A 27,889-nucleotide genomic window follows, 5' to 3' on the forward strand; every position below is an offset into this window, starting at 1 on the left:
CGCCAAATAACTTTCTTGAGTGGGATTGACGTTGTTTCTGGAATTCTGACATCAGATGCAGAGCACGGTGTCCCCCTGGCCTTGGTGAAGGGGACCAGGTGGAGGTGGGGTGGAGGGGAGAATGAGCAGGAGGCACCACAGCAATGACTTATTGCCTTTATTCTGCTGACGCCCCAGCTGGGCCACCCCCCAGCTGGGCCCAAGCTCTCCCATGCTCACACACGCACCTGCCCGGTGCGCTAGCACGCATAGCAGACATCCAGACATCTATTCTCTGGCTCTGTGAGTCTCTAAGGGGCAGGGGGGCTGCTCCTCAGCCGGCCCCCTCCCCATTTTGGAAGCCAGCTTCAGCACCAACCAGGCTGAGGAGGGGGGCCAGGAGGTATCAGGTAGGAGCCGGGTCCTATCCACCCCCCTCCCCCCCGCCAAAGAGTCCCTGTGCAAACTTGAAGCGATGGTGGCTGGCTCTGGAGCAGGGCCGGGGCGTCGAGTACGTCCCCTCACTCCCTGAAGCTTCCCCCCTCTGGTTTCTGAGGGAGGGGCTGCTTTTTGCGTACCTGGGGGGGCCCTGATCCAGGCTAGAGCCCCACCAGGCTCACTATTGCAGTCACTCCAGCGTGGAGAACACCCAAGTCTGAGGCTGTGGGGTCACCCCCCTGTCCGAGAGCAGGGAGGCCTGGGCCCCAAGGGGGATGGGTAGTGGCATGACTCCCATCCCCTAATCCGTCTTCAATATGAAGAGGTGGCATCTGTCCTAAGTCCCGAACCTGCTGTTGCCCACAAAGGGAGCACAGGCCACTGCGGGGGGTGGGGCTCCTGCTGGTCCCCCGACACATTGTGAACTTTTGGGCCGCAGCCCTTGACCGAGCATCCAAACGTCCGAATGTCCAGCCGCTCAGAGTCCCTGTGGCACCCCGGGGGCCCCGGGGGCTGCTGGAGGGGGTCAGACCTGCACCGGCAGTGTTTGGTTCATCTGCAACCGCATATCCTGGATACTACTTAGGATCTTCTTCTGGTGGCCGGCCAAAGTCACTCCGATCCGAAGCAGGTCCCTGGAGGGCAAAGGACAGTCAGTCAGCCTCCCAGGGGCATCTCCCCTCTTAAGAGCTTTTCTCTCCTGGGAACACTCTTCCTTCTCTGAGGGTTCTAAGGATTCTTCCAGTCAAACACCACCTCCTACCCCAGTTCCCCTGGGGGGTTAGCCCCACTACCCCCTCAACAATCCAAACTGACTTTGTACAATTGCGCGGGCTTATCCTAACCCATATTCTGCCCCTCTAAGGAGAAGGGAACTCTCTTGAGGGCAGGCCTATTTCAATTTAGTCTTTTAATGCCCAGCCGTCTCACTGTGCGAGGCACATAGTAGGCATTTATGTGAATGATTACTGATTGACTGATACTTGTTTGTGTGTGTGTGCAGGGCAATGGGGGTTAACTGACTTGCCGAGGGTCACACAGCTAGTAAGTGTCAAGTATCTGAGGCCGGATTTGAACTCAGGTACTTCTGAATCCAGGACCGGTGCTCTATCCACTGCGCCACCTAGCTGCCCCCTGACTGATACTTTTTGATGTGAGCGCCAGCACACCCTCCACCCCCAACCACATACACATGTGCACACGCATGGACACAAGCACTCATGAGCACTGTTTCCCTCCATTGAATGTGCACTCCTCAATGGCAGGCATGGATTTAGTTTCGGTTTTGATCACCAGAGCCTTAATAGATGCTTGTTGAATTAAATCTTAGATTTAGAGGATCATAGATCTCCAGTTAAGAAGGACCTTAGAGACCAAGAAGTTCAATCCCCTATTTTTACAGAAGGGCAAACTGACACTCAGAGGAAAGGAAGTGACTAGGACGAGGTCATGTGGTCAGTAAGGGACAGAGCCACTAAGAATAGAGCCTTTCCCACTGTATCATCTAGGATCATAATGTCATTGTACGGGAAGGAAAATCTTCAAAGTCACCTGGGCCTGACTTAGCCTCATTTTACAAATGAGCAAATGAATTTTCAGAGAAGGGAGGGGATTGTTTTTGTTGTTTGTCCTTTGTTATTGAAGAGGACCTTGCAGTGAAGTGGATTTAAGTGAGAGACAGTTGTGCAAAGTCATCAGCCTCACTCTCTCCTCTAGAGCGGTGACCCTGGATGTTTAAGGCAATCGGGGTTAAGTGACTTGCCCAGGGTCACACAACTGGTAAATGTCTGAGGTGAGATTTGAACTCAGGTCCTCTTAACTCCACGGCCAGTGAGTGCTCTATCTATTGCACCACCCAGCTGCCCAGTTAGGGGATACTGGAGCAATGGAGGGTCTTGACCTTGGTGGTTATCCAGTACAACCCCAATGCTTTGCCCCAGGTCACTTGCACTGTCCATGACAGAGCCAGGATTCAGGCCCCTCCCCCCGCCAGTGGAAGGGACACTTACTCTGCCGTCATCTGGGCAACGAGGTCAAAGGAGGCAAAGCCCGCGCTGACAAAGCTTTCTTTGTACCGCCCCATCTTGATGGCGTCCAACCAGTCCCCCACCGTGGTGAAGGTGGTGTAGTCGGGGACAGTTCGGTCTAACAGTGGCTGGGACACCCTGTGGGCACAGAAGAGGAGGGGACATGAACCTCTGGGGAGGGAGCTGGGAGGGAAGAGGGGAGGAAGGTGGGAGGGGGAGGGAGGCAGGAGGTGGAAGGAGCCAGGAGAAGAGGGGGGCAGGAGGAGGAGGGAGCCAAAGCTTCAGACAGGACTGGGGAGGAGGGACACGTACCCAGACTGGACGCTGGCAATGACCTTCAGGCTGGCAGCATTCCGAATGAGCTTGTCCAAGGTGTTGACAATCTGGGCAAACTTGGGCCGTAGATTGCGGTCCCGTACCCAGCAGTCCAGCATGAGCTGATGCAGAGCGTTGGGGCAGTCCATGGGGGGTGGCAGGCGATAATCCTGCTCCACGGCATTGATCACCTGGAGTCGGGGGAGGAGGGAGAGAGATGCCCGGGAGGAGTGAGCCTTTGCAGGTACTGCTGACATCTGTCCTGGGCCCCATCCTCCCTGGGGGCTCCCAAAGCCCCACCCTGAACCCCCGTCTGGCCTTTCCCTGAACAATACCCCCCCCTTGCCTTTTCATTTCAGATTTCTCTCCTCTGGTCGCAGGCCCTTAATAAGCAGCGTCCATTCCAGTTAAGGTAAGCTGTCCCAGCACCTGGCACGATGGCCCAGAGCTCAGAGGCCATTTATTTCAATCCCCTTGTTTTTCAGATGAGGAAACAGGGGGGGTGGAGGGGACTTGCCCAAAGTCAGATTTGGAGCCGGAGGGGCTCTTAGAGGAAACCCACCAAGAAGTCAGGTGACTTGCCCAAGGTCACGCAGTTAATAAGTGAGAAAATTTGCACCTAGTTCCTGGGACTCCAGATTTTGCCCACTTTTCACCGTACTTTTTACCTCCTTAATAAAAGTCTGTTGAATTGAAGGAAATGGAGGGATTCCGGTCTAGTACAGCAACCCCCTCCCTCCCCCGGAGCTGTTCTTTTGCCCCCATGCCCACTTACATCTTGATTGCTCATGTCCCAGTAGGGCCGTTCTCCATAGCTCATCACCTCCCACATGACGATTCCGTAGCTCCAGACATCACTGGCCGACGTGAATTTCCGGTAAGCGATGGCTTCTGGGGCCGTCCATCGGATGGGGATCTTCCCACCCTGGTGGGGAGGGGAGCACAAGCCCTTCGTCCTGTGCTTCAGGGCTGGCTCCCACCCAGGTGGCACCACCTCGCCCGCCTCCTCCCCACCCCCTGTCATCATTCCATGACTCTCTGGCCCATACCAGTGAGCTAGTGTAGGTGGGATCAGCAGGGTCATCTTCTAGAAAGCGGGAGAGGCCAAAGTCAGAGACTTTGCACACCAGGTTGCTGTTCACCAGGATGTTCCGGGCAGCTAGGTCCCGGTGCACATAGTTCATCTCCGACAGGTACTTCATGCCCGCCGCAATGCCCCGTAACATGCCCACCAGCTGGATCACAGTGAACTGCCCGTCGTTCAACTGGAGAGGAGGAACACACAGACTTAGCCTCCCAGCCTGAGCCCTTCTTTGGACTAATGCTTCCCTCTCCCTCCAAGAGAAGTGACCTGGATCACCCCTCTCTGGGGGGTGTATGTGTGTGTGTGCATGCATGCGTGTGCATGTGGCGGGGGAGAGAAAGGGTGCCTTCTCTCCCCTCTAAAAATAAAAAGTAACTTATATCCATTGTTTTAACATCACCCATATCTCCCAAGGTCCCCATCTTCTTCCCCTTCTCAGAGAGAGAGCTATCCCTTAGAACAAAGGAAAGAGGAGGGGGTAGGGGTGACAGAACAATTCAGCAGAGCTAACCAACATAGAGGGGGTAGCAGTACTGCATGCAGTGTTCCACCCCCACAGTCTCCCATCTCTCCAAAGGAGGGGGGGGAAAGAGAGCACCTTGACCTTTGGGGGCCAGGGAGATGGGCAAAGTGTCTGCGACCTGACCTCAGGGTTCAAGGCTCCATGGGAAGGGGTCAGGACCTGGCTCTTTAAGGTCGTGATAACATGCTCTCTGTGCCTGAGCTCATCGGAACCTCATGGCCAGCCCAGGAAGCGGGGTTGGGGCTGCTGCTTTGGGGCTAGCCAGGATCCAGGCCTGTGATTAGAGCAGTGTGGGGCTCAGCCACTTCTCTGAGACTTAGGATCTTAGAGAATTGTCTGGGACCCCAGATCTGTCACAGCAAGGATTGAGGCCCGGCTCTGAGGAGGGCTCACTCTCCTCTATGATTTGTGGCATGGTTAATGCTCTCTGTCAACGCTCTGCTGTGTATAAGAGAGATGCCTGGGGGTGCTGAGAGGTGCCACACTATTATTATCCCCATTTTATGGAGGAAGAAACTGAGGCTTGCCATCCTCTCGGCCTCACTGCCTTTCCTGGGCATCTTCAAATAGAGGCCAGATGACCACTTGTCAGGTATGTTAGCGTGGGGATTTCTCATCAGGTATGGGTTAGATGAGCTGGCCATTGAAATCACTCATATTCCAGGATTCTAGGGAGGAAGAAGACTGCGAGGGATGGATGAAAGAACACCACGTGAGGCAGCTGTGGCCCCACATTTGAGTTCTAATCAGCTCCCTGGCCTTGGATAGGTCACTTAGCTGCTATGGGACTCAGTTTGCTCATCTGTAAAATGGGGCTAAGATTCTGTGCCTTGCCCGCCTTCCCAGGACGGAAGGGATCCAATGAGATAAGAGCTGTGAACACACTTGGGAAGTACCAGCACCAGAGGCAGTGGTTTCTGGGACTCACTCGGAGGAAGGAGTCGAGGGCACAGTTCTCCATGAACTCCGTGAGGATCATGACGGGCCGACTCTTGGTGACCACGCCTTCCAGGCGGATGATGTTGGGATGGTCAAACTGGCCCATGATGGAGGCCTCGCTCAGGAAGTCTCGCCGCTGCCTTTCCGTGTAGCCGGCCTTCAGAGTCTTTATAGCCACAAAGAGCTCCCGGCGTCCGGGCTGCTTCAGCCGGCCCCGACACACCTCGCCAAACTCCCCTGCAGGTCACAGGCCACAGGTCACACGCTATCCTTGGGGCCCAGGAGGAAGGAAGGCCCTTCCGCACCGGGATCGTTTGGGATTGGCAAAGAGAGCCCGGACACACAGGAGGCCAAATCAGACACAGGCTTCAGGCTCTAACGCCCACCTATCTCAGGGACCCCCCCATACCTTCTGCTTCCCTAGAATAGGGACTCTTCACCCGGGCACTGGGACCTTCTCTCTCTCTATTTTGATGACTGAATATGTCAACACCATCATTTCCCTCTGGAATCCAGTGGATTCCATTTGATATATTTAAGAACATTATTTGGAAAAGGTACCAAAGGAACTCATGTGAGCAAAGGTCAAGAGTCCTTGCCCCAGAGGGACCGTGTGGCCCACCTATTGTCTCCTCGATCCCTCCCACCCTCCCTGGTGACTCACCAGCTCCGATCACCTCCTCAATCTTGACACAAGAGACATCGATCTCTTTGGCAAACTCCCTCACAGCCTCATTGGGGTCTTCATAAGTGAAAGGGTCGATGTAAACCTTCATGCCAGGGGCAACTGGGGGCAGAAGAGAGGGATCAGGGAGGGACAGGGTTCCTGGAGGGGGGAGGGAAGAGGTGGAACTCAGGTTGGTGATTCTGCAGGGAATGCACTCGACAGACAGGGAGCCTCCTTTTCCACCTGTTTTGGGGGAGCTGAGAGAGCTGTAGCCATGATTTTGCCCGCCAAGGGAGCTCAAAGGGGGAGCCTGAAGGAGATCAGAGGTGGACTAGAAATAACTACTTTATCTTCTGCCCCTTGGCAGGAGCCCCAGTGAACACCACATCCAGGGAGAGGCCCTCACCATCCTGCCCGCCTGCTGGCAAGAGCGGCAGCCGGGACGGCCAGAGACAGGGCGTTCTCTGTGGCTGGGTGGACTCCAACCCCTTGTTGTGCGGCACCCTGCTGGTCACCAACAACTCTTGTGCCTTCCTCGGGTATCTCTCTCAGCTTTGCCCATGGCCACCAGCTCAGCCCAGGCCCTCATCATCTCCTGCCTGGATTATCAGCTGGCCTGCCCACCAGCCGCCTGTCCCTACTTCCAATCAAACCTGGGCCAAAGAAATCTCAATCAAACCCCTCTTTAGGCAATTCACACCCATTATTGACCAGACCCAGCCACTGGGCAGCCAGCTCCCTTCTGCCTAAAATCTTGTACCTGGTTTGCAAAGCCCCCGCCCACTGTACCCACCCACCCATGCCTCCACCCTTCAGAGGCCTTGGCAGCACAAAGGTGACCTCCCTCATTCCCCTGGCTACCGACGCTAGTGGATGGGACAGTGAGGAGAGCACCAGACCGGGATGCCAGTCTCAGCTTTTGGACTTCAGCAAGCCCCTTCCCCCTCAGCCTCAGTCTATACAGTGGGTCCATCAAGCTTGGCTGGCTCTAAGCCTGAGGGCTGTGACCCTGGCACTATCCTACAAATGCCTCTCTGTGGATCTGTGACGTGTCCCGCTAGAATCTAGGCCCCTCCTCCTCGGCTGTGACTGAACCAAGGGATCCTGACCCATCCTCCTTTTCCGGCATTCTTTTCATATTGAAATGTGCATGTTCATGGAGGATTTTCTAGTTCACGTTTTTTTTAAAAAGAATGTAAGCAGGGGCAGCTAGGTGGCGCAGTGGATAGAGCACCAGCCCTGGATTCAGGAGGACCTGAGTTCAAATCCGGCCTCAGACACTTTACACACTTACTAGCTGTGTGACCCTGGGCAAGTCACTTTACCCCAATTGCCTCACAAACAAAAGCAAAAACAAAAACAAAAAAAAAGAATGTAAGCTTCTGGAGGGCAGGGAGTTTTTCATTTGTGCCCCAGGCCCAGAGGAGGTGCCTAAGAATTCTTTGCTAGGCAGTGGATGATCCAGCAGAAAATTGTGTCTAGTCTGTAAGTCTGGTCTCCCCCAGCTAGACTAGACCCTCCTTGAGGCCACAGACCAGATCTGAGGCCTCTGAGGATCTCGGCACAGTGCTAGGCACCTGGAGGGGAGCAGAAGGAGTATGGGCCCTTCACATGCTGCGTTCCCACAGGGGAAGGTCCCTCCCCCCCAGCCCAAGTGAGGCTTGAGGAAAGCAAAGGTGGGAGAGGAAACTGAGGGGGAAAGTGAGGCCTGGGGTGGGGTGTGGGGGCCTCAGAGCATCCTGGGGAGAAGACAGCAGGCCCTTCTCATCACTTACTGTATTGCTGCAGCTTCTCAGTGTATTCCGAGTCAGAGCCATGGCGTTGCTTCCTAGAGGAGGGATGGGGGAGGAGTCAGCCACTGAGACACCCCCACGCCTCTACCCCTCCTTGCCCAGCTTGGACCTATGGGCTTTAAGAGGGTGGATGTGGGCAAACCCCAACCAGAATCTTCAAGTGGAAAGAGCCCAGAGCACCTGGGTTCAAATTAGCTTCTGTGTGACCTTGGTCAAGTCACCCACCACCCCTAGGGCTTCATTATCCTCCTCAGTAAAATGAAGGGATTAGGCTAAATAGTCTTGAAGGTCTTTCCAAATCTAGATCTCTTGTCACTTCCCTCTCTCAACCTGTTTCCTCAACTGTAAAGTGAGGGAGTTAGAGGCCCCCTGAAGCTCTAGGATATGGAGTGTCCAGGTTGGAGGCACCAGAGCCACATGGGAGACACAGACACTGTGGGGAGTTCTTGGAAGGAGATGGAGGAATGAGATGGGCCGTGGAAGTTGGTGGAAGGGGGCACACTCCATGCCAGGGGAATACTATTTGATCCAGGGGCCCCAGGACACAGTCAGAGGGAGGGAAGCGGACCTGAGGCAGACGATGGCAATGACCACAACCACTACGAGGAAGACCAGGCCGGCGGTAGCTGAACCCACGATGAGGGGAAGCTGCTCTTGGAGTTGTTGCGCCCCTGAACCTAAAGACAGGAGAAGGAGGTGCTTGAGAGAGCCAATGGGAGAGGCGCACGTGGGCGCTGGGAGGAAGAAGGAAGGGAGAATTGAGGAATCCTGAGAAACACAGGAAGACCTGCATGAACTGATGCAGGGACAAGTAAGGGATCATCTCCATGATGATCAAGATGGTTAAAAGGAAGTCAAACACTTCCAGTAATGGCCACAGGGGAGAGATAATGAAGGACACCTCTTCTCTGGGCAGAATGTTATCAACACTGTCAGGCGTAATCATGGCATGAGCTGATTTCCTTACTTTTGGCAGTGTTAAGTAAGGGCTAAAATTCTAGCTAAACTGTCTAAAATATCTAATGAGGGGTCGCCAATAAATTATAAGCTTTAACAAGAGTTAGGCTTTTAAGCATTTACTAAGGAAAATAAGAATTTGGTAAAGAGAGAGAGAAAGGCCTAGATTCCTATCTATTAAAGGGAGAGCACATTTTTAGCTCCGCTCTCCGCCAGAGTCCTCAGGAAAGAGCACAAGACCGAGCGCCAGTCTCTTCCTTCCTCCTCCCACTAGCCCGGGTCACTTCCTGACGCCAAAGAAAAGACTCCTGGTCTTGCCCTCAAAGACCTTCGCTTCTTGGGCGGAACTCTTCTACAGTAAGTCTCCAGCAGGTGGCATCATTCCAATTGTTACAGCAGATACAAGGAAGGATTCCATCCGGAGGGAGGAAGGGGCAGAGACATTTCCAGGAATGACCATTTAGGAATGAGTTGAGCAGAGGGAGTTAGGAGGTAGGAGAGGGCTACTCACCTCTCTCCCCAGTGGTCTCAAACTCAGCAGGGTGGCTGTATTGGCCGTAGCCAGCCACAGTCCGAGCTCGGACCTGGACCACATAACAGGCGTCCGGCCGAAGTCCATCCAACTGCACTGAGTTCTTCTGACTGGTCACCGTGGAAGGGATGCGATCATTCTGTAAGGGTGAGAGAGGACCATGGGGGGCTCTGAAAGGCACACCTTCCACTGCCTGCCCCTGAGGCTCCCATGGGCCCTGGCCCCCCACTCCAAAGGGTACCATCCCGTTTGGCTTGGAAACAGAGGGAGATGGGATCGTCCTGTCATTTGGGGAAGGAAGCAGGGGCACACCTCTCCCAGAACTCCCCATGGCCTATCTTGAGCACTTGAGCCCCTCCCTAGTCCACTCTTTACTCCCATAGACACCATAGACAACCTTCTACAATCTGGTCCCAGCCAATCCTTCCACACTCAGAGTAGAAGACTGCCCTTCCTACAGTCTCTGTTCCACACTTCCAGCCTCCATGTCTGTGTCCCTCCTGCTCAGGCTTCCCTCCTTATGCAAGCAAAGCTTATCATCCGCCTCCTCCAGGAGGCCCCTCATGATTCCCTGGGTTGTTAGTAGGTGCTTCCAGTCCTTGCCTCATTATAGGATAACAGGCTCTGTCTCACCCCCCCCCCCCCGCCCCCCAGGCAGAATGTAAAACCCTGTTCTTGCTTCTGCCTCGGTGGGTGCTTGATGGATATTTCCTGAACGGAGGATGAAAGAACAAACGAATGGACAAACTATGTCTCTGCCGCACTTGGTCAGCGCCCTCCCTGCCTCCTCTCTTCCTTTCCCTACTCATGGTCTGACACACAGGACTTCAACCCCAACTTGGATTCTCCCTGGGCCCTTTTTCTGCCCCAGCTGAGCCCCACCCAGACTGCCCCCCACATGCACAGACATACAATTTGCAATGACACCTGTGCACACACACACAATCACACGCGTGTGCACGCTGCACTAACCTTTTCATAGTACTTCATCTCATAGTCCAAGATAATGCCATTGGGCCTCTCAGGGGGGGACCAGGACAGGGTCAAGCTGCTTCCAGAGCTGCTGTGTAGACGCATAGTGGGCACCTCTGACGGAGCTGGGGGCAGAGGGTAGAAGTCATGTCCCAGCTTCCCTTGTTCTCCACCAGCCACCAGGAGCAAGGGCTGTTCCCCAACCCCGCCCAGGGGAAAGAGCACTGACTCTGTGGTTATGGGACCTGGGTTCAAATCCTGCCCGGGACACTTCTTCCCTAGATGATTTGCAATTCATTTGCTTTCCCTGGGTCTCAGTGTCTACCTCGGTAAATGAGAAAGTTGGACAAGGTGACCTCTTGGGCCCACACCCCAGGGCTCAAGGGCCTGCTCAGGAAGTGGGAGCATTCACCTACTAGTCAGGATTCTACCCTAAGGAAAGAGCCTGACACTGGCCACCAGCCTCTTTGTGGCATCACGCTCGCGGCCCACTGCAGCCTGTTGAAGGCCAAGGGAATGCCCAGCCCCTGAAGCCAGGAGCAGGTAGAGATGCACTTACTCATTCTCATCCCACTCATCCCCCAACCCCCAGTAGACTGCAAACTCCCTGAAGGCAGGTACTGCTTTTCATTCTCTCTTTGCATCCTCATTAGAAGAAGCAGCTCTTGAACCCAGGCCCCATTGGAGCCCATGGTCTAGAGACCATATGGGGCAGGCCTTTGGCACCCTGCCTGGAGGTTGTGCCCCACCCACCCCCAGCAGGCCACTTTCACCAGGAAGCACAGGTGACCCAAGGCCTGACCTCTTAACCTGTTCTTGACCCTGAGGCTATCTGCTGGTCTGCTGGTCTTCATCTGGCTAGTCTGAAGGGCTGTAACTAGGGTGGCCAGTGAGAGCTTTGCCCCAGCTCCCGGGGCCCTTCCTCACCAGCTTGGTTGGTGGTGATGTTCACAGCAGCATAGCGTGGGGGCAGGGGGCTCTTGCCAGAGACCCCATTCACGGCCTGCACCTCAAAGCTGTAGCGTGTGTGGGCCAACAGACGGCTCACGTGTACCCGCCGCTCAGTCAGCCCCAGCTGCCGGGGCACAAACTCCACGTTGTCATCACAGCGGGAACAGGTAGCCGGGCCTGACGTCCCAGGGCCCCCCTGGCACTTCTTGCAGATGACATTATAGAGGAGGTCATCACGGCCCCCCAAGTCCCGGGGTTCACTCCACTCAAGCACCAGCGAGGTCTCATTCACGTTGGAAATCACACTGTGGGGTGGGGAAGGCACCGCTGGGAGAGAGAAAGAAGTGTCAGGGGCAGGTGGTGAGGTAGGGGAAGGCGAGGATATGGGCTGCCAGGGGAGCCCCCCCCCCCAGGCTTCTCCCCTAACAAAAGAACAGCCAGCCCCAAGACAACACATACCACCCCTGCCAGGGCAGGGCAGCAAGAAGCCCCAAGAAAGCTTGACCTTCTCTCTCAATTTGCCCTGTGGCAAAACCCCAGCAGACTGCCCTTGGTCAGGAGCTTTGGACCAGCTAGCTTGAGAAAATCGGGGGGATTGGTGGAAGAGGAAATTCCAGACCCCCACCCTCACCCCGGGTCAAAGTCAGGGCCAGAGGTCAAAGCTCAAGGGTCACTCACTGGTGCAGGCACTGTCAGGAGGGTCGGAGTCAGCACGATAAAAGTTGTTATGGCAAATACAGATGGTGGCGGCGGCCGACGTGGTACGGCTATTGGGGGGGCAAGGGAGGCAGGGTCCCTCGCCCTGTTTTGCCTTGAAACTCCCAGGGGGACAGGCTGCCAAAGATCAGGGAACAGAAGATCCGGTCATCCCCCTCCCTCTTGGGTCAAAAGGGAAAACAGACCCTTTCCCCATGAAAAAGGCCATGGCAAGACTCAGCCAGGCCTCCCTAGCATGGGCCTTGGCTCCCCCTCCCCTTCCCTCCCAGACCCCAGGGTGATGCCAAGATTGCCCAATCCCAGTCAGGGTAACAAAGGGCCCTTCTGGCCTCATGGAAACCCCGAGTCAGCAGATCCCCCCCCCCAGCCTGGGGGCCTCAGCGACTACGTCAGCCTTGCCACCTGGCCAGCTTGGGCATGTCGAACTTGGAACGGGGCGGAGGAGAAAAAGACCACCAGGGGGACTGGCAGTAGAACCCCTTTGCACTCAGTGAGCTTAGCAAAGGCCTGACACCTTGGGGGAGTCCCAAAGTCCTCCCCGGCCATCCCTGTATACCCAGGAGGACCCAGCTCCCCAGAACACCCAAAATAGCCAGGCCCTCGGGACCCTCAGAACCTCCCCCCCATCAATTCTTTCACTGAGAACAGTGGCCCTATTATTCCTGCTGGCCCCGAGGGCAGCGGGGGTAAGGAATGGAGAGGTCTCCAGGCCCAGCCCTGGTGGTGGGTGGGTGGGTGGAAGAGACAGGTTATAACCAAGACCCTTAGGCATCTCCTTCCGAATTTCTGGAGCAGTCCCAGAGAGTGGGCCAGAAGAACACTTGGCACCTAGCAGGGGACCATGAACTGTTCAGTGATGGAAGGGCGGAGGGGGTCCCGGCAAATGCCGAGAATGTCAAGGAGACCAGGAGAAAGACTGCCAGCCTGGCCGTGGGCTATCAGACCCCAGGGGTGGCCCAGGACAGCCTATTAGCATCTGTGCATCCCCAGCAGCCAGCACACAGTAGGTCCTTTAATGAGCATTTAGTTGTAGAGTTTGCATTTGAATTGAATACTGATTAGGTCCCAAAGGGCAGTGACTTACCCAAGGTTACACAGTTTGTGCAATCCAGGATTGGAACACAAGACCTCACTCCAATTATGTATTTCAATCCAACAAAAAATAGTATTGGGATTCTATTAGAATTCTTCCTTGTGCCCCTAGTGCCTACTTTAACACAGCCAATTGGTAATAATAATCCTTTATTTAAAAAAAAAAACCCAAAATCCAGAGCTATGATTTCATCTATGGAGGGAGTTCCCAGTGAGGCTTTAGCACCTGGTTCTGCAACTTTTGGTGTTAAGGTATTGCCCAGGGAACTGAGAGGTTAAGTAATCTGGCCGCAGTCACACAGCCAGTGGGTGACAGGAGGCAGAGCCTCCCTACAAGGTAAACTCCGAGGAAGAAAATTCCAATGAGCCCAAGCTACCACTTTGATGGTGATTTAAGGTTTCAAAGGACACTGCACAGTGTCTCATTGATCTTCTCAACTGTCTTGGGAGGAGGTCTGAGAGGCTGTTATTCTTTTTTTTTTTTTTTTTTTTTTTTTTTTGTGGGGCAATGGGGGTTAAGTGACTTGCCCAGGGTCATGGAGCTAGTGTCAAGTGTCCGAGGCCAGATTTGAACTCAGGTCCTCCTGACTCCAAGTCCAGCTGCCTTTGATGCTTGCTACCTGTGTGACCTCAGCCTCAATTTCCTCATCTATAAAAGGAGGTGGGGCTGGACAAGATGGCATGAGATCCTTTCGAGCTCTTGCCCTATAATCCTACCATCTTTGACATCACTTACTCTCCCTGTGCCTCAGTTTCCTCATCTGGAAAATGAAGGGTTGGAACTACACGGCTTCTGCGATCCTTTCCAACTCGAGATCTATGAACCTATCATTCTTAGTCACTTAACTGCCCTCTGCCTCAGTTTCCCTTGCTGTAAAATGAGGGGGTTGGAGCAGATGGTCTTTGGGATCCTTGTCAGCTCTGATCCTTTGACAAGGCTTACTCATGTCCCTGTGTGTTGATCTGTGTTCCTACTTTTCATTTGCCACCCTGTCCCCAACTCAGCATCCCGGTAAACGGAAATTGGTCGAATCCCTACCTGTATTTCATCATCCAGCCCTCTCCTGCTCTATAGGATTTACCCTTACTTATTACCCCTGCCATGGTTGGCCAGGGCTGTGAGAATCAGAAGCTCGGGCAGAGACCGTGCCCATCCTCAGGGCTCAGCCACACTCATACCCTCTCCAAAGCTCAAACAGGGGGTGGGTGAGAGGACCACACCCTTCCTCTTCTCTCTCTCTCTCCCCTCCTCCCCTCCCCTTTCTGCCTCTCCCCTCCATTCCTTGCTTAAAGCAGCAGACAGTTGCTAAGGGAACCCAAGAGCATTTCCTGCCTGGGACCTGAATGTCCGTGCCTTTTCCTGCCAGCCCTGCCTCTCTCCTCAATGAAGATTCCAGACAGCATCCTAGTCCTCAGGATCCCCCATCCTCAGTCTGGGTCCCTCCCTCCCATCCCAAGGCCAGGGAGCTGGGTCTAGCAGGACTTCCAGCCTCTCCTGCCTGGCCCCCAGAGTCTGTGCATATTTAAGGGCCAGGGAATCAGCCTGGAGGGAACAGGGAGATTACCCTTCAGAAATGCCTTCTGTTGGGCAGCTAGGCAGCATGGGAAGAACGCTGACTACACAGTCAGGAGATGGGGCAGGAGTCCTAGCTGCCATGTAGCCTAAGGCAAGTCACAACCTCGGTGGGGCTGTCTCCTCATCTGGAAATTGGGGATAATAATAGCTGCCCCACTGATCTGACAGGTTTGTTATCAGGATCAAAAGAAATCATGGAAGTAAAAGTGTCTTAGAAAGAACGTGTTCTACAGCCCCAAGAGTTCTGAATTGGCCCCATCTCCCTCCCTGGTTTGTTTGTTGTTAATAATTTGTTTTAAAGTTGTTCAGTGACAGAGCAGCTCAGTGGTCTTTTGTCTCAGCCTCACCAACCACAGGCCTTGCAGATGCTCCGGCAAAAGGGATCTAGCAATGTTGGGGCGTCTCTGTCTGACAGGGCTCCCCTCGAGTTCCCATTCAACAAACACTCCCTTTCAGCTCAGCCCTCAGGGGCTAACCCTCCCTGAGTGGGCAAAGGATCCCAAGTGGGAGTAGGAAGGCTGGGCAGGTAGCCACGAATCTGGGTGACCCGGCTGCCCGTCCCTCTTATCTTCCCTGCTCCTTCACCCTCCAAGGCCAGAGCCATGCCAGATGTGCCCATGCTGGCCCACCTTCACTTACCCTGACACTGAGTCTCCTTGGCAGAGGGTTCGTAGCCGGCGGCACAGGTACAGGCTCCCACAGGCACCATCCACTCGCCATCCCCATTGCAGTACAGTTTGAGGGGCACCGAGACCTCAACAGCATTGGGGATGCAGGTGCCAGGAGCGATGACCAGGGAGGTGGGCTCAGCCCCCGTGAGGGTCTCCGGGAAGAGGGCGAAGCTGGCGATGGTCCGGGCACATTTCTTATAGAAGACCCGGACAGATATGAGGGACATGCAGGCCCCCTGGTCCTGGAAGGCCAGGTAGAAGCCAGCCTTAGAAAGGGGCCCAAAGCTGCGCACTTTAGTGTTGACCCGGCCGGCATCCAGGCGGGAGAAGCTCTCATCTGGTGCAATCGTGTCCACCTTGATGTAGGGATTCTCCATCCAGAAGGGGCTGGAGGCTGAGGCCACGTCACTGTCTGCCTCATAATAAAAGAGGTTGAAAGTCTCCTTGCAGGAGCCAGGGATGTTGGGGATGCTGTTGCAGTCCCGAACGGTAAACTTGATTTCCACGTACACCCGCTGTACCTCTCGCCTGCGGATGAAGCCGGTCCGCAGCCAGTTGTTCTGGCTGCTCTCCCTCACATTGCACACCTGGTACGTCCGGATGGGGTTCATGGCTGCATCGTAGCCACTGACCTCTTCCCACTGTGGAGCAGATACAGGAGCTCAGAGCTGGTCAGGGAAGCCACTGGGAGGGGATCCCACAGCCTCAGAGCCAAATCAAACTTGGACCCAGTGATTTGATAGGTGAGGATAATGGAGGCCAGAGTGGGCAAGGGGCTCGTCCTCCAGGTCACAGGAAGCTGGGGGACAAGCTGGCATTAGAACTCACTAGACTGGGCTGCCTCTCAAGGCAAGGCCAGGTTAAGTGAGGGACATAGGGGCAGAGGAAGAACTGGGTGGATGGATGGTCAGACGGGTGATGAGGTACAGACAGTGTAGATAGGAGTGAGGTAGATGAGACAGTCAGTAGCAAAGGTGAACTCAACAAAGAAATTGATATCCCAGGGAAGGGAAGAAACAGAGACAGCCTGTGAGTTGGGCCGATGGGTGGCGATGACAGTGACATGCCCATCCAGAGATCAAAGACCAACAGGCAGACAAAGGAGGGAGGCAGGTACAAGAGTGAGGCAGCCGTGTTTTCCAGGCACTAGTGAAATTCTGGATGACTGGAATCGTGCTATCCCTAGGGCAGCAGAGACAGGGAGGAGGGCAGTCTTACCCCAGTTTCTGGATGGGGCGTCCACGCCAGCTCAGATGTCACCCACTTTGTGTCCATGAGGGTCTCTGAAGGGTGGGGAGACAGAGAAGAGAAAAGTCAGCTGCTTAGCTAGCCCCGCAGGCAGAGAAAATAGGGGAGAGGAAATTGCCCAAAGCAGGGGTCAAAAAAGAAGCACCCCCAGATGTAGACCTGGACTGGGGGATGAAAGTTCGGGTGCCAGACTACAAAGGATCTCCCAATCTCCCACTTATCACAACACAGATTTAAAGCCAACAGGAACCTTCGGAGTCATCTGGCCCAACCCCCTCATTTTGCATGGAGGGAAACCGAGGAGCTCAGTAACATGATGGAGATTAGTCCCGCCGGTAGCAAGGGCTAGGGCCCATATTTGAACCCAAGAGCCCTGGCTCCCAGTCCAGCAGACCCTGCGCCTTCCACGTGCTCCCCAGGGGAAGGCCAACCAGGAGCAGGCACTGTAAGAAGCCTCTCCCTTGTCCTCATCCTCAGGGCCCCACTCCCTCTCCTGCCCCAGGGACCTAGCCCCAGGAGGAGGCCCCATGAACTGGCAGAGGTCCTGAAGGTCAGAGCCCTGGGGATGAAGGGTGGGTATCTGTTGCTGACCCTGAAGGCCCGGGTTAATGAGGCTGGAGCTGCAGGCCGGTTCACACACCTACGGCCCTCGTAATCCCCACACAAAGAGCTGGGCTGCTCCTTTATCCCAGAACAGAAGGCTGTGTGTGCCCAGACCCCTGCTGTCCCACTTACTCCCCTGACTCCAGGCCCGACACAAAGGGCCAACCACACACACAGCCCGACTGAGCAAAGGGGCAGCTGGGGGAGGGGCAGGAGCCCAAGGGACCCCCAACCCTGGCTGGGGCCGATGGGCCATCCCTGCCCTCCTGCTACCAGCCAGAGGGGGGGACGTCATCCTCTGGATCCCAAAGGACAGCTTGTACCCTGACCAAGAGGAGCGGGAGCAGCGTGGAACATGGGACAAAATGCTAGATCTAGACCGACCAAGGCCTAGGACACCCTGGAGGCCAGAGTTGGTCCCAGAACCCAGGGACAGGACTTGGGCAGAGGGAAGGGAGGAGGGGGGCATGTGAAGGCTTCCTTCTACCCCTTGGAAAAGAGGACGTCCTCTGGTCTTTCCTCAGCTTTGTACAAGAATAGGTGAAGTAGCCAAGAGCCAAAGAGGGGGAAGGGACTTGGGCCGTACAGGCCAAGCCCTCACCCTCTCCCCACCATCCCAGGTAGGCCTGACAGGGGTCAGCCATCGAGGCTCTTCTTGAATCTTCCCCAGCAGCAGGCAGCTCACTATCTTACAAGAAAACCAACCCACCAATTAGTTCTAGTTATCTCAGGAGTTTCTCCAGACCAAGGAGAGAAAGCCTCCCCCAGACTCTGCCCCTTCCTGTGTCTGAAGAGTGTTGGGGCTGGCCTGAAGGTCTGGGCACTGGCAGTCTCAGGTGCCTGGATGAGAGCCCAGGTGTATAGCTTTAATAGGTCAGGATGCAGCGGGATGGGAAACCTGGAGCACAGCATCCCCAGAGGCAGATGGGAGTAGGAGCCATTTCCCAGGGAGGGAGCTCCTTTCTCCTGACCCCTGGGAGCTACCTGCCAAGGGTAAATGACAAGTTCTCAGGAAATGCCCAGCAGGCTCCGCTGACAGACTGACAGCTCCCAACAGGCTGGGCTCTGAGCAGGAGACAGAGATGAGACAGGAGTGGGCAAAGATGGACAGAGATGGGCAGGCAAGAGAGCGAGGCCCACATGCCATTGTGCAGGGGAAAGACCTTGACCTCACCAGACAGTGGACCTGGGCTCAAAGCAAGTCCCTGGTGCTCATTAGGCCATCTCCAACTAGAGGCAGCCTTGAAAAGGTTACCACAGTGACAAAAGTCTGGGCTCAGACATGCTACCTGAGACACTAAGAGCAAGGGTGAGGATAATCAGAGCTACCATTGTCCTGTGCTAAATGTTTTACAAACACTATCTCATTTGATCTTCACAGCAACCCTGTGCTATTATGATCATCATTACAGATGAGGGAACTGAGGCAAACACAGGTTAAGTGACTTGTCCAGGGTCACACAGTTGGTAAGGGTCTGAGGCTGGATTTGAACTTGGGTCTTCCCGACTCCAGGTCTTGCTTTCATGCACTGTGGCACCGCCTAGCTGCTGCCTCTAGTTAGTGGTTGTGGGCAAGTCACTTCTCTGATGTGCTATGGAAATGTTAGCCATTAAGAGATGGCCTCTGAAGGCCTTTCCAGCTCTTGACCAATCAGGTGCCATTACATTGTTTACAAAGGAAGAAACTGAGAGCAGAGGAAGAGGAAGACCCACCTAAGATCACTATAAAGGTAGTAGGTGAAAGAACTCAACTTCCAGCACTTCTTCCCTCATAGGTACTCATGACCAGAAAGTGTGGAGACAGTTACAGAGACACAGGGTGAGAGACACAGAGATGCCAGCCACACCCCTCTCCTTTTACAGGTGGGGAAACTGAGAAGTCTTCCTCAGCCCAGTCCATCACTATCCTCTGTGGAGACTGCGACTGGCAGACACCAAGACAGTCTGCCTGCAGCCGAGCACAAGATGGAGAGAGCAGCCGCCGGCAAGACAAGACAGAGACAGGGCAGAGACTGCCAAGTGGCCTCCCCTCCAGCCAGCAGCCAGCAGCCAGCAGCCAGCCCTGAGAATTCCTGTCCCTGGGACTTCTCCCTCCCCGCGGGCAGCACTCCCTCCTCCTTCCCTCTCGCCCAGGCCCAGAGCAGCCAGGCGAGCAGGCGAGCAGGCAGCTCGGCTTGGGCTCCCACCCTTGCTAGCTCCCTCTCCCTTCCCTGACTCCATCCCTCTCCTCCTCCTCCTCCTCCCTCCCTCCCTCCCGATCTGCTCCCTCCCGCTCGCTCCCTCTTGCTCGCTCGCTCACTTCCTCCTGCTCTGCCCGTGCCAAACCCATCTGGAACTGTTTAAACCCAAATATTCAGCTCCCTCCCCCCTCCAGCCGGATTCCTCCACAGTTTCAAACAAGCCCAGAGATGGGAGGAGGGAGACTGGGAGGGAGGGAAGGGGAGAGATGGGGAAGAGAGCAGAGCAGAGCAGAGGAGAGGAGAAGGGGAGTGGGGAGAGGGGAGAGGAGGAGAGAAGAGCAGAGGAGAGGAGGAGAGGAGAGGCCAGGGCTCGGAGGGAGAGACAGGGAGGCAGCCCCGTTTGCCTCTCTTCATCTCCCGATCATTTCTAGAAAGCTTGGGAGGGGAAAGGCTTTGGCCACCGCTCAATCGTGGCACATTTTTCTCATTAATAGAGAGGACTTGGATTTTTTGTCATGTGTGCAGGAGGAAGGGCCCCGGTCACCCTGAGGGGCGGGCCTGGCTCTCCTACCCCTGCCCCCCTTCCTCATGGAGGGAGGCAAGGAGAAGGGGGCCTCCTCCTCCCTACCACAGGGATGGCTGGGTGGGACTCAGCCCCTTCAGTGGAGCCAACATAGCCCCATCCTCCCACCTCCTCCCTGGGGCCCAAGGAGGGTATACACCTCTCTAGCTGGGGGACCAGCAGGGCCACGGAGTCAGGAAAACCCAACCAGAGCCCAGTTCCCCAAGCTCTCGGGAACCCCATTTTGCAGCTCTGTGCACACGTGGGGATGGGGGCTGAAGTCTTGAAGGGATGGAGACTCAGTAGTGTCTGCCAGCCCTGGGAGGCCATATACTAGTTCCTGTTGCCCCAGCTCAGCAGGATGTCATGGATGGCTGGCAGGCCCAGGGAAGCCCAAGGCAAAGTGTCAGGCCCAGCCCAGTGGCCATGGCTGGCCCAGCACTAGCTAAGGGCCACACTCAGCTCAAGAACCCACTTGCTCAGAACAGAGAGAGCTCCCAAGTTCAGGTTTCCACAGAGACGCAGCCGCCACGTGGCAACAGATGGGCCCCTCCCTGGTGTGTTCCGAGGCTCCAGATGCACTTGGGGTTTGCCCCCTGGCTTAGCCACCAGGCTTCTCAGTGCAGGGGCTGAAAAGGGGCAGATCCACCCCCACCCCCACCACCTACCCCATTACCATTGTTGTTACAGTGTTTTTCATTAGTTAGAAATTCACTTTAGATCCCTAGTTACAGCCTTGGTTAGATACATGCTCACTGTTACACATACATACACACAGAGAGCCGACATTAAGAACCACACACTGATTAGAGACAAATCGTTACAGTCTTTGAGACAAACGTAGTTACAGTTTTGGTTACAAAGGCACACGCTCACACGAGGACTCTCTCTCTCTCTCTCTCTCTCTCTCTCTCTCTCTCTCACACACACACACACACACACACACACACAATTTGTCTCCCACAGTCCTGCATGCACACATTATTTCACAAAGTTAGTCTGGGTAAGATCCATTCATTGTTACACATACACAGCGTTTTTTGGATGGACACTATGTCACAGTCCCAGAAAGTCAGTCTTCCTAAGACACACACTGCCCTGCTGTTCACAGGTACTCTGCCTTACACACACACACACACACACACACACACACACACACACACACACACACACACACACACACACACACCTGGTCCAAGTTGCATAAAGCCACAGTTATATACAATTCCAGCAAAGGTCCCACAGATGCCGTGGGCCAGCCTTCACACTTTTACAAACACACACCACACTGTAACAAACCCGGTGTGCACAGCCCCACTACGCACACACTCAGAGTCTCCTCAGAACTCACACTGGGCGCATGCTGGCGGCAAAACTTCTTGAGGTGCCTACATGAACAAATTCCCAGAGGCACACACGGGTCACAAGCACATCCTACCCCACCCCCCATTACTAGAGATAATCACCCTCCTTCTACACAGCCTGTCTGTCAGCTCTGGGCATGGGGGGGGGGGGGGCGGAACTTGAAGGAAGAAGCCAGCCCTGGTCTGGAAAGGGAGATGTAGCCCTTTGGTATCCCTTCCCCCACCCTGCCCGCCTGCCAGCCTGCCTGCCAGTCCCGGGTCCCCCAGGTGTGGCACCTCCTCTAGATAAGACAAAACAGAAGCACAGACAACATGGAGCCGGCGAGGTGAGGCGGGAAAGCTGCGGGGGCAGCCCTGGGTTAGAGGGAGGGAGGGATAAAGGGGTGGCAGGGAGTGGAGCCACCAACCCACTGGTCCTGCCTCCTGTTGCCAGTGTACAGGCAGGGCTGGGGAAGTTGGTCATGGGACTGGGGCTGAGCCTGGGGTGGGGCAAAACCCTCCGCAGCTGAGGGAGAACTGGGCCCTACAGACACCGAGTCCCATCTGACCACCATTAAGGAACTACAGCTCTCGGCCCAGCACCTGCCTCTCAGAAAGGACCCCCAAGAGGAGCAAGAGTCCCTGCTCCCCTCCTCTTTCCCCCATCTCTGTACCTAGGCCCCCCCCAAGGAGGGGCTTGGCCTATGCCACCAAGGGCCAGGGACTACGAATGTCCCTCATAGGCTCCAGGTCCCACCATGCTCCAGCCAAGCCCAGAGCATTAGAACCCAGCCCACCTCCCTGTGGGCCCCAGGCCCCTGCTCCTAGACCGAGTGTGAGTGTCAGGTCAGCCTGGTGAGCCTCACCCTGAGAACAGGCGTGTCTCCCAAATCCACAGAGCCTGAAAAACGAGGGAAACAAACTGAGACTAAACCTTGAACCTCAACCCAAAGCCGGGGAGAGTTCCTGCCCAGTCAAGGGCAGGTACAGGGGAGGCTTCGGGCAGAACACAGCCCTTGGGGGGAGGAGGAAGGGCCCCTTGGTTCTGCCAGGAAGCAAAGGGCGCCCTCTCTCACCAACCCACTCCCTGCTCCCCTGGGCTGGCAGCCCCCTCCCCACCCATTCCCTCACTCCGGACAGAGCCGGCTTACTCCCCCCCAGTCTAGACACACACACACACACACACACACACACACACACACACTCTCCCCACCCTTGGGGTGCTTCCCCCCTGTAGGATCAGAGGGAAAGGGTAGCCTGTCCTCTCCAGAGCCACGAACCCCAGGGTGGGGTGGGCTGGCAAGACCTCCCCTAAGAATCTTAATGGAGCCAGGACCATGGGGACTTGGGGTGCACCCCCTCCCCATCCTGGAGGTCCAGCAGCGTGGTTGTCCCTCACTTTGGCTTACTCCTCAGCCCAAGGTCCCGAGGGGCAGGGAAAGGGCTAGAGCATCCCAGAGTGGAGAACACATTGTGTTTTTCATTCTTGGCCCTCAGATCTCTGGGATGTATAATTAAATAAACATGAGAGGGAGCAGCAGCAAGGAGGGAGCAAAGCAGGGGCCAGGTGCCTGAAACAGCAGGTCTCTACCCCAGAGCAGCCCCTCTGGCAGGGTGGGGAGCCTACCCACCCTACCTAAGGCCTACCTAACCCACGGTTTTCCCCACTGGGTCCTGGGGGCAGGGGCAGGTGGCACAGGAATGGGGAGAGGGGCAAGCCTGGCTAGTGGGTCCCAGCCCACTGGCAGCAGCTCAGGTGCCCAGCTGTGCCCAAAGCTGCCCCTCCCCCCCTGGCCAGCCCCAGCGGCTCCATCCTGACAAACCAGTTTGACTCAGCCTAGCAGGCCCAGTACAATTTGCAAACTATTCAGGGCTGGTGATTCAGTCTCTTCAGGCTGTTTAATTAGCACACCGCCGGGGTGGTAGAGGCCTTTCCCAGGACAGTTGAGTGGCCCCCGCGACGGTGGCGGCGATGGTGGTGGCGGCCAATGGCAGCAACAGCTAATGAGAAGAAAATGCAGCAGCAAACTGGTTCCCCCAAATACCTGCTGCCGTCAATCATCACCCCACAGAAACGCCAGCTCATGACAAAACTGGAGGGGAGGGGGAAGGCACACCAGCTCCCCAAACAGGTGAATAAGTCACAGAAAGTACCAGGGCCCATTGTCCCTTGGGTAGCAGCAGTAAAGGCAGCAGTTGGTTTGACTGACTCCCTCCCTCCCTCCCTCCCTCTCTCCCTCTCTCCCTCTCCCCCCCCCTCACACATACATACACATACACACACACACACACACACACACACACACACACCCTCCCTATCACCTGCCAGGCCCTGAACAAAGATGGGGAGACCTTGGGATTTGTTCTTCTGTCCCTAAGTGGTCCCATAGTGACTCTTTGCCATATCTCAAATCTGTTTCTTGATAGGGCCTGTCATTCATCCCATGGCCCTTTGCTCTCCCGATTCCCATCCCCCACTCTGTTCTCTCCTATTCAACCAGAGCTCCAATTCCTTCCCGAGTACCCATGCATCGAAAAGAACAGGGCAAGAGAATGACCAGGATAAATGGGACTGCTGTTCCTCTGGTCTTTCTGTCCCCAGATGTCTGAGGGTACTTGAAAGTCAGGGGTCAGTCAATGAGCATTCACTAAGCAACCACTATTGCCAGACCCTGTGGCCAGGAAGGGCTGTTCTTTCAACTGGCGGGAGATGCTCAGGGCTGTGGCCCCAGGGAGGTTCGAAGTAGGGGCACCCTTGTGGATCCAGGTGATGGGCAATGCTTGGCACAGAGTAATTAATTGGTCAATAACTGCTTTTTATCCATTCATTCTTTAATCAGGAGCCTTTTTTCGATGGCTCCTAAGCTATGGGAAGTCAGGGGGGCAGAGCTCAAAAAAATCGAGTCCTAAGTCTTGGGTTGGAATCCCACTTACTATCTGTGTGACCCTGGATATGTCACTTAACTCTGGGGCTCAGTTTCCCCATCTGTAAAACATGGGGACTGGAATCTACAATCCCTTCTAGCTGTGATCCCTCAGTGGGCCGGGGTTGGGAGGGGAGTCAGGGCCAGCCAGTGTCAAACTGCAGGGAGTTGAATAATAACCCAGATTTATATAGTACATTAAGGATTGCAAAGCACCAGGCCTATTATCTCATGAGAGCCTCATAATGAGTCTGGGAGGTATGCAGTGCAAGTGTCATTATCTCTATTGAACAGGTGCAGAAACTGAGGCAAGGTGCCTTTGAGTGAGTTGCCCAAGGTTGCGTATCTTATGATAGAACCGCGTCCCACTGGCTTTCACTGAGGGCTGGGCAGAGGGGGACAGTCAGGTCTAGAAGCAGAGGCTCCAAGAGCTGCAACTAAAAGTATTCACTAAATGCACATGTTCTCAGAAGGCACTCACTGCTACTGCCAACCAATCTGAGCCTGGCAGAAGTCTGGGAATGACAGATTTCAGAGGAACCTCTCCCCCTTCTTAGCAAGACACACCCCTTGTTTCTATCCCCACAGAACATCCCCCTCTTCATCCCCCAAGTCGCCTGGAGCGACTTGGACAGATTTCCCAAGGGACCTTAGGACCCAGGCAACCCAACTCCCCAGAAGACCCTTGGTTTCCACAAGGCAGCCAAAGGGCTTAGCTCTGCTTCTTATAAGACATCCCCTCATTCACTCCCTGGAGCTGCAGGAGAGGAGAGCAGGGACTATGTACTGAAATGTACCTGTGGGCTGAGGATTGGGACAAAGTAGGGCTACTGCTTGCCCCAGCTCTGCTCTGGGGGAGCAAAGGGCCAAGCTTCCCTACAAGGAGGTAGGAGACAGCCAGACATAGAAATGAACTTGGCCCAAAGTTGATCAGTTATAGGGCAGGCAGCCCTTCCACCACCCCCTCCCTCCCACCATACATTCCCCCCCACCCCACCCCCACACTCCTCAAACAGACATAAAGAAAGACCAGGCTGCAGGTGCTGGGGTCTGGAATACAGGAAGATCCCCAGGCTAGAGAACAGGGAGGAGGGTTGGGACTAGTCCAGGAGCTCATCACAAAGTACACCAACACAGTAGCTGCTCAGGAGAGGTAGACTCCAAACCTGGATTAGGCTGATTACTAACTATGTGACCCAGACAAGTCACTCACCTCCTTGTAGACTTAGTTTCTACATCAGGAAAATGGGGATAATAGGAGCAACCACATGACTAAGGTGTTGTGAGGGCTAATGAGTCGAATGTCAAGTGCTTTGGAAACTCTGTCAACGGGAGCTGTTATTATTACAATCACCGTTTGCACTCCTGTTTCTGAAGCCCAGAAACCAGGTGCAAGGGTGGGGATGGGGGGGGGGCTGATCTAACCCAGGTAGGTCAAAGGTCCAGCGCCCATTCTACAGTCAGGAAACAAGGGCACAGGCTTCCCGCCTTTTCTTCCCTCTTAGACTTGTTTTCAGTTAGGAAAGAACCACCTGCCTGCCTCACTTATTCAGTGCACAGAAATCTAGGGCTGGAAGAGACCATAGCAGTCTCAAGGTCCAATGACCTTACCTTGCAGGGGAGCAAACTGGGGCAAAGAGGAAGGAAAGGGACTTGCTCAAAGTCACATAGATAGAAACAGGATTGGAATCCAGGTCCTTTGAATGCTTTCCATAGATGCAGTTTATCTGACATAAGGGTTTTCTTACTGCTCCCTTTCCCCCTTCCCTGACACCAGCTAGGCACACAGAGCAGGCAGTCTACTCTGATGAGACTCGGGCTGAACCAAACAGAGCAATGGAAGGGGTGCTCACCTGCAATACACTCCCCTAATCCAAGCCAAATAGACACCCAGCAATGCTGAGAGAGAGAGAGAGAGAGAGAGAGAGAGAGAGAGAGAGAGAGAGAGAGAGAGACCTGGGAACTACTCACATTCACACCCTGAAGGCACCCAACAACAAAGAGAGCTTCACTGGTTTCTCCAGCCTGTGATCCTATCATAGACCCACATCTTTGTGAGTGTTCGAATGTGGGCCCTGCCCCTGTGTACATCTGTGTGTGTGTGTATGTGTGTGTCTGCCGGCTCCCTTGTCGTTGTGTGAGAGTACAGAGATCTTTGTGTAGATGAATGAGAAAAACTGGGGGGGGGGGGAGAGAAAATCCCAGAAATCCCAGAGCAAGACCCCCCCCCCATTGGAAAGAACCAGGGAGAAAAAAGTCTTTTTCCCCTAAAACACCCCCCCCCCCCCCCCCCCCCCCGCCTTCCCCAACCAAACCCCTACAACTATATATATATCCCTACCCAAATAGGATACTTTTATGGGCTAACCAAGTTAACCAGAATCATTTTAAGCTCCTAAACGTTGGAGGGAAGTGTGTGTGTGTACAAGGGTAGAAGTACTTATTTCTATTTTTTCAATATCCACCCTTGAAAAAGTAATGCCCCCCCCTTTCCTGATTTCTGGGCATTATAAAATATGTGTGTGTGCTTCTACTTGCTGATGGGTCTGTGTAAGTTTCTATTGTTTGTGTCTGGGTCCCAGTGTGTCCATCTCAGCATGCATGTGTCACAGGGCATGCCTGTAAGCGGCTTTCAGTCCAGAGGGGACAAGAACACTTGTGCCCCAGCTCCCCTGGGATTTGGGAGTGGGCCCCCCCTCCCCATCCTCACAACTGCAAGAGAAGGAGGAGGAGGTGTGAGCACAAGCCATTGTGTTGCTGGCCGGTTTTCCACACTTGGCACTGTCGGGAGGACCAGGATCAAACCAGAAACTTCGGGGGCCCGGTTAGGGGCGCTTTGGCCTCCAGTAGACCCCGCCTGCCTGTAGGCCTGCCTGGATTTCCTAGTGAAATCCACACGGAGGTGAGCCCCCGGGCTGGGTGGGGCGGCCCCCCTCGTGCGTTGTTGGCACTTGCTAATACATAAACAATAACAGTGCCCCAGCCCCTGCCACCCCCGCAAGCCAGCAGCAGCAGCGCTCACGACGGCTGCCAGGCTCATCCCCTCCACCCGACAAAGCGGGCTAGCTGGGCCGGCTCGCTCAGCCTCCGGGAAGCCGAGGGTACCCCCACATACGCACGCAGGCACTCATGGAGACAAGGCACACGCACAGTCTTCCCCACTCGCACTCACACTCACATTCGGCCCCCAACTCCATCTCCCCAGCTGCTCACATGAGGAGCCCGGCGGGTTTCTTGGGTGCCCCCCACCCTCACCCCCGGGGGATCCCCAGGAGCGGAGGGCAGTCCTCGGCTCTCTCCCATCGGAGCCTGGCCCCGAAAGGGTGTCGTGCACTCCTGGGTCACCCATGCCCCTCTGAGAGGTGCCCAGGAGGATGCCCCCCTTCCCTCCCCAGCTTGTCTCTGATGATCCCCTCCCCCCGCTCCCGCGTAGCGGATCCCTCCTCCCTCCCCTCCGTGGCTGACAGTGGCAGGGCCCCCGCGCCACCCGAGGGATCCCTCCCGCGTTCCTCGAGCGCAGCCGATCGATTTCCCGACCCCCCACCCCCGTCTCCATCTACCCGGCAGACGTCTCTTGGAGGCCCAGGGCCCTCCTCCAGGCGCGGGTCCCGGGCCCCGGGCTGCGGGATCGTCCGGGGCTCCGGGCAGCCTGAACAGCGGCCCCTCCGGAGGAACCCGGGGCCGGGCGCGGGGGGCGCCCCGGCCTGATGCCCGCCCGCCGCCCTCCTGCCCGGCACCCCCGGGGGCTCGCTCTCACCTTCCAGCGCCCAGCTGCCGGCGGGCAGCAGCAGCAGCG

The 27,889-nt window shown here is 55.4% G+C and overlaps 1 protein-coding gene across 2 annotated transcripts; it reads right to left on the bottom strand.

Annotated features, from left to right (window-relative positions):
* Nucleotides 1–140: 140 nt before the first annotated feature.
* Nucleotides 141–27,887, bottom strand: EPHB3 (EPH receptor B3). Of its 2 annotated transcripts, none has more exons than XM_043962780.1 (16): nt 27,851–27,887; nt 16,452–16,516; nt 15,202–15,874; nt 11,856–12,011; nt 11,154–11,504; nt 10,227–10,351; nt 9,234–9,393; nt 8,334–8,442; nt 7,748–7,800; nt 5,970–6,092; nt 5,295–5,542; nt 3,809–4,024; nt 3,535–3,684; nt 2,757–2,950; nt 2,427–2,582; nt 141–1,052 (listed from the first exon to the last, which is right to left on the bottom strand). In XM_043962780.1, the coding sequence occupies exons 2-16, from the start codon at nt 16,506–16,508 to the stop codon at nt 944–946; spliced, it is 2,880 nt and encodes a 959-aa protein (XP_043818715.1). In that variant the 5' UTR covers nt 16,509–16,516; nt 27,851–27,887; the 3' UTR covers nt 141–943. The 2 variants fall into 2 exon arrangements, with proteins under 2 accessions (XP_043818715.1, XP_043818714.1); XM_043962779.1 differs by having other exon boundaries at nt 5,970–6,131.
* Between the last annotated feature and the right edge of the window lie 2 nt (nt 27,888–27,889).

Source organism: Dromiciops gliroides, chromosome 4 (assembly GCF_019393635.1).
Source record: "Dromiciops gliroides isolate mDroGli1 chromosome 4, mDroGli1.pri, whole genome shotgun sequence".
NCBI classification, from domain to species: Eukaryota; Metazoa; Chordata; class Mammalia; order Microbiotheria; family Microbiotheriidae; genus Dromiciops; species Dromiciops gliroides.

Excerpts from the sequence above, each read along its gene's own strand:
- EPHB3 (XM_043962779.1), bottom strand. The coding sequence starts at position 16,508 with ATGGACACAAAGTGGGTGACATCTGAGCTGGCGTGGACGCCCCATCCA. Across the intron at positions 12,012-15,201 it reads CAAGGAGACTCAGTGTCAGG|CCTGTCCCCCTGGGAGTTTC; the intron begins GTAAGTGAAGGT and ends GATCTTTGGCAG. Across the intron at positions 8,443-9,233 it reads TGAGACCACTGGGGAGAGAG|GTTCAGGGGCGCAACAACTC; the intron begins GTGAGTAGCCCT and ends TCCTGTCTTTAG.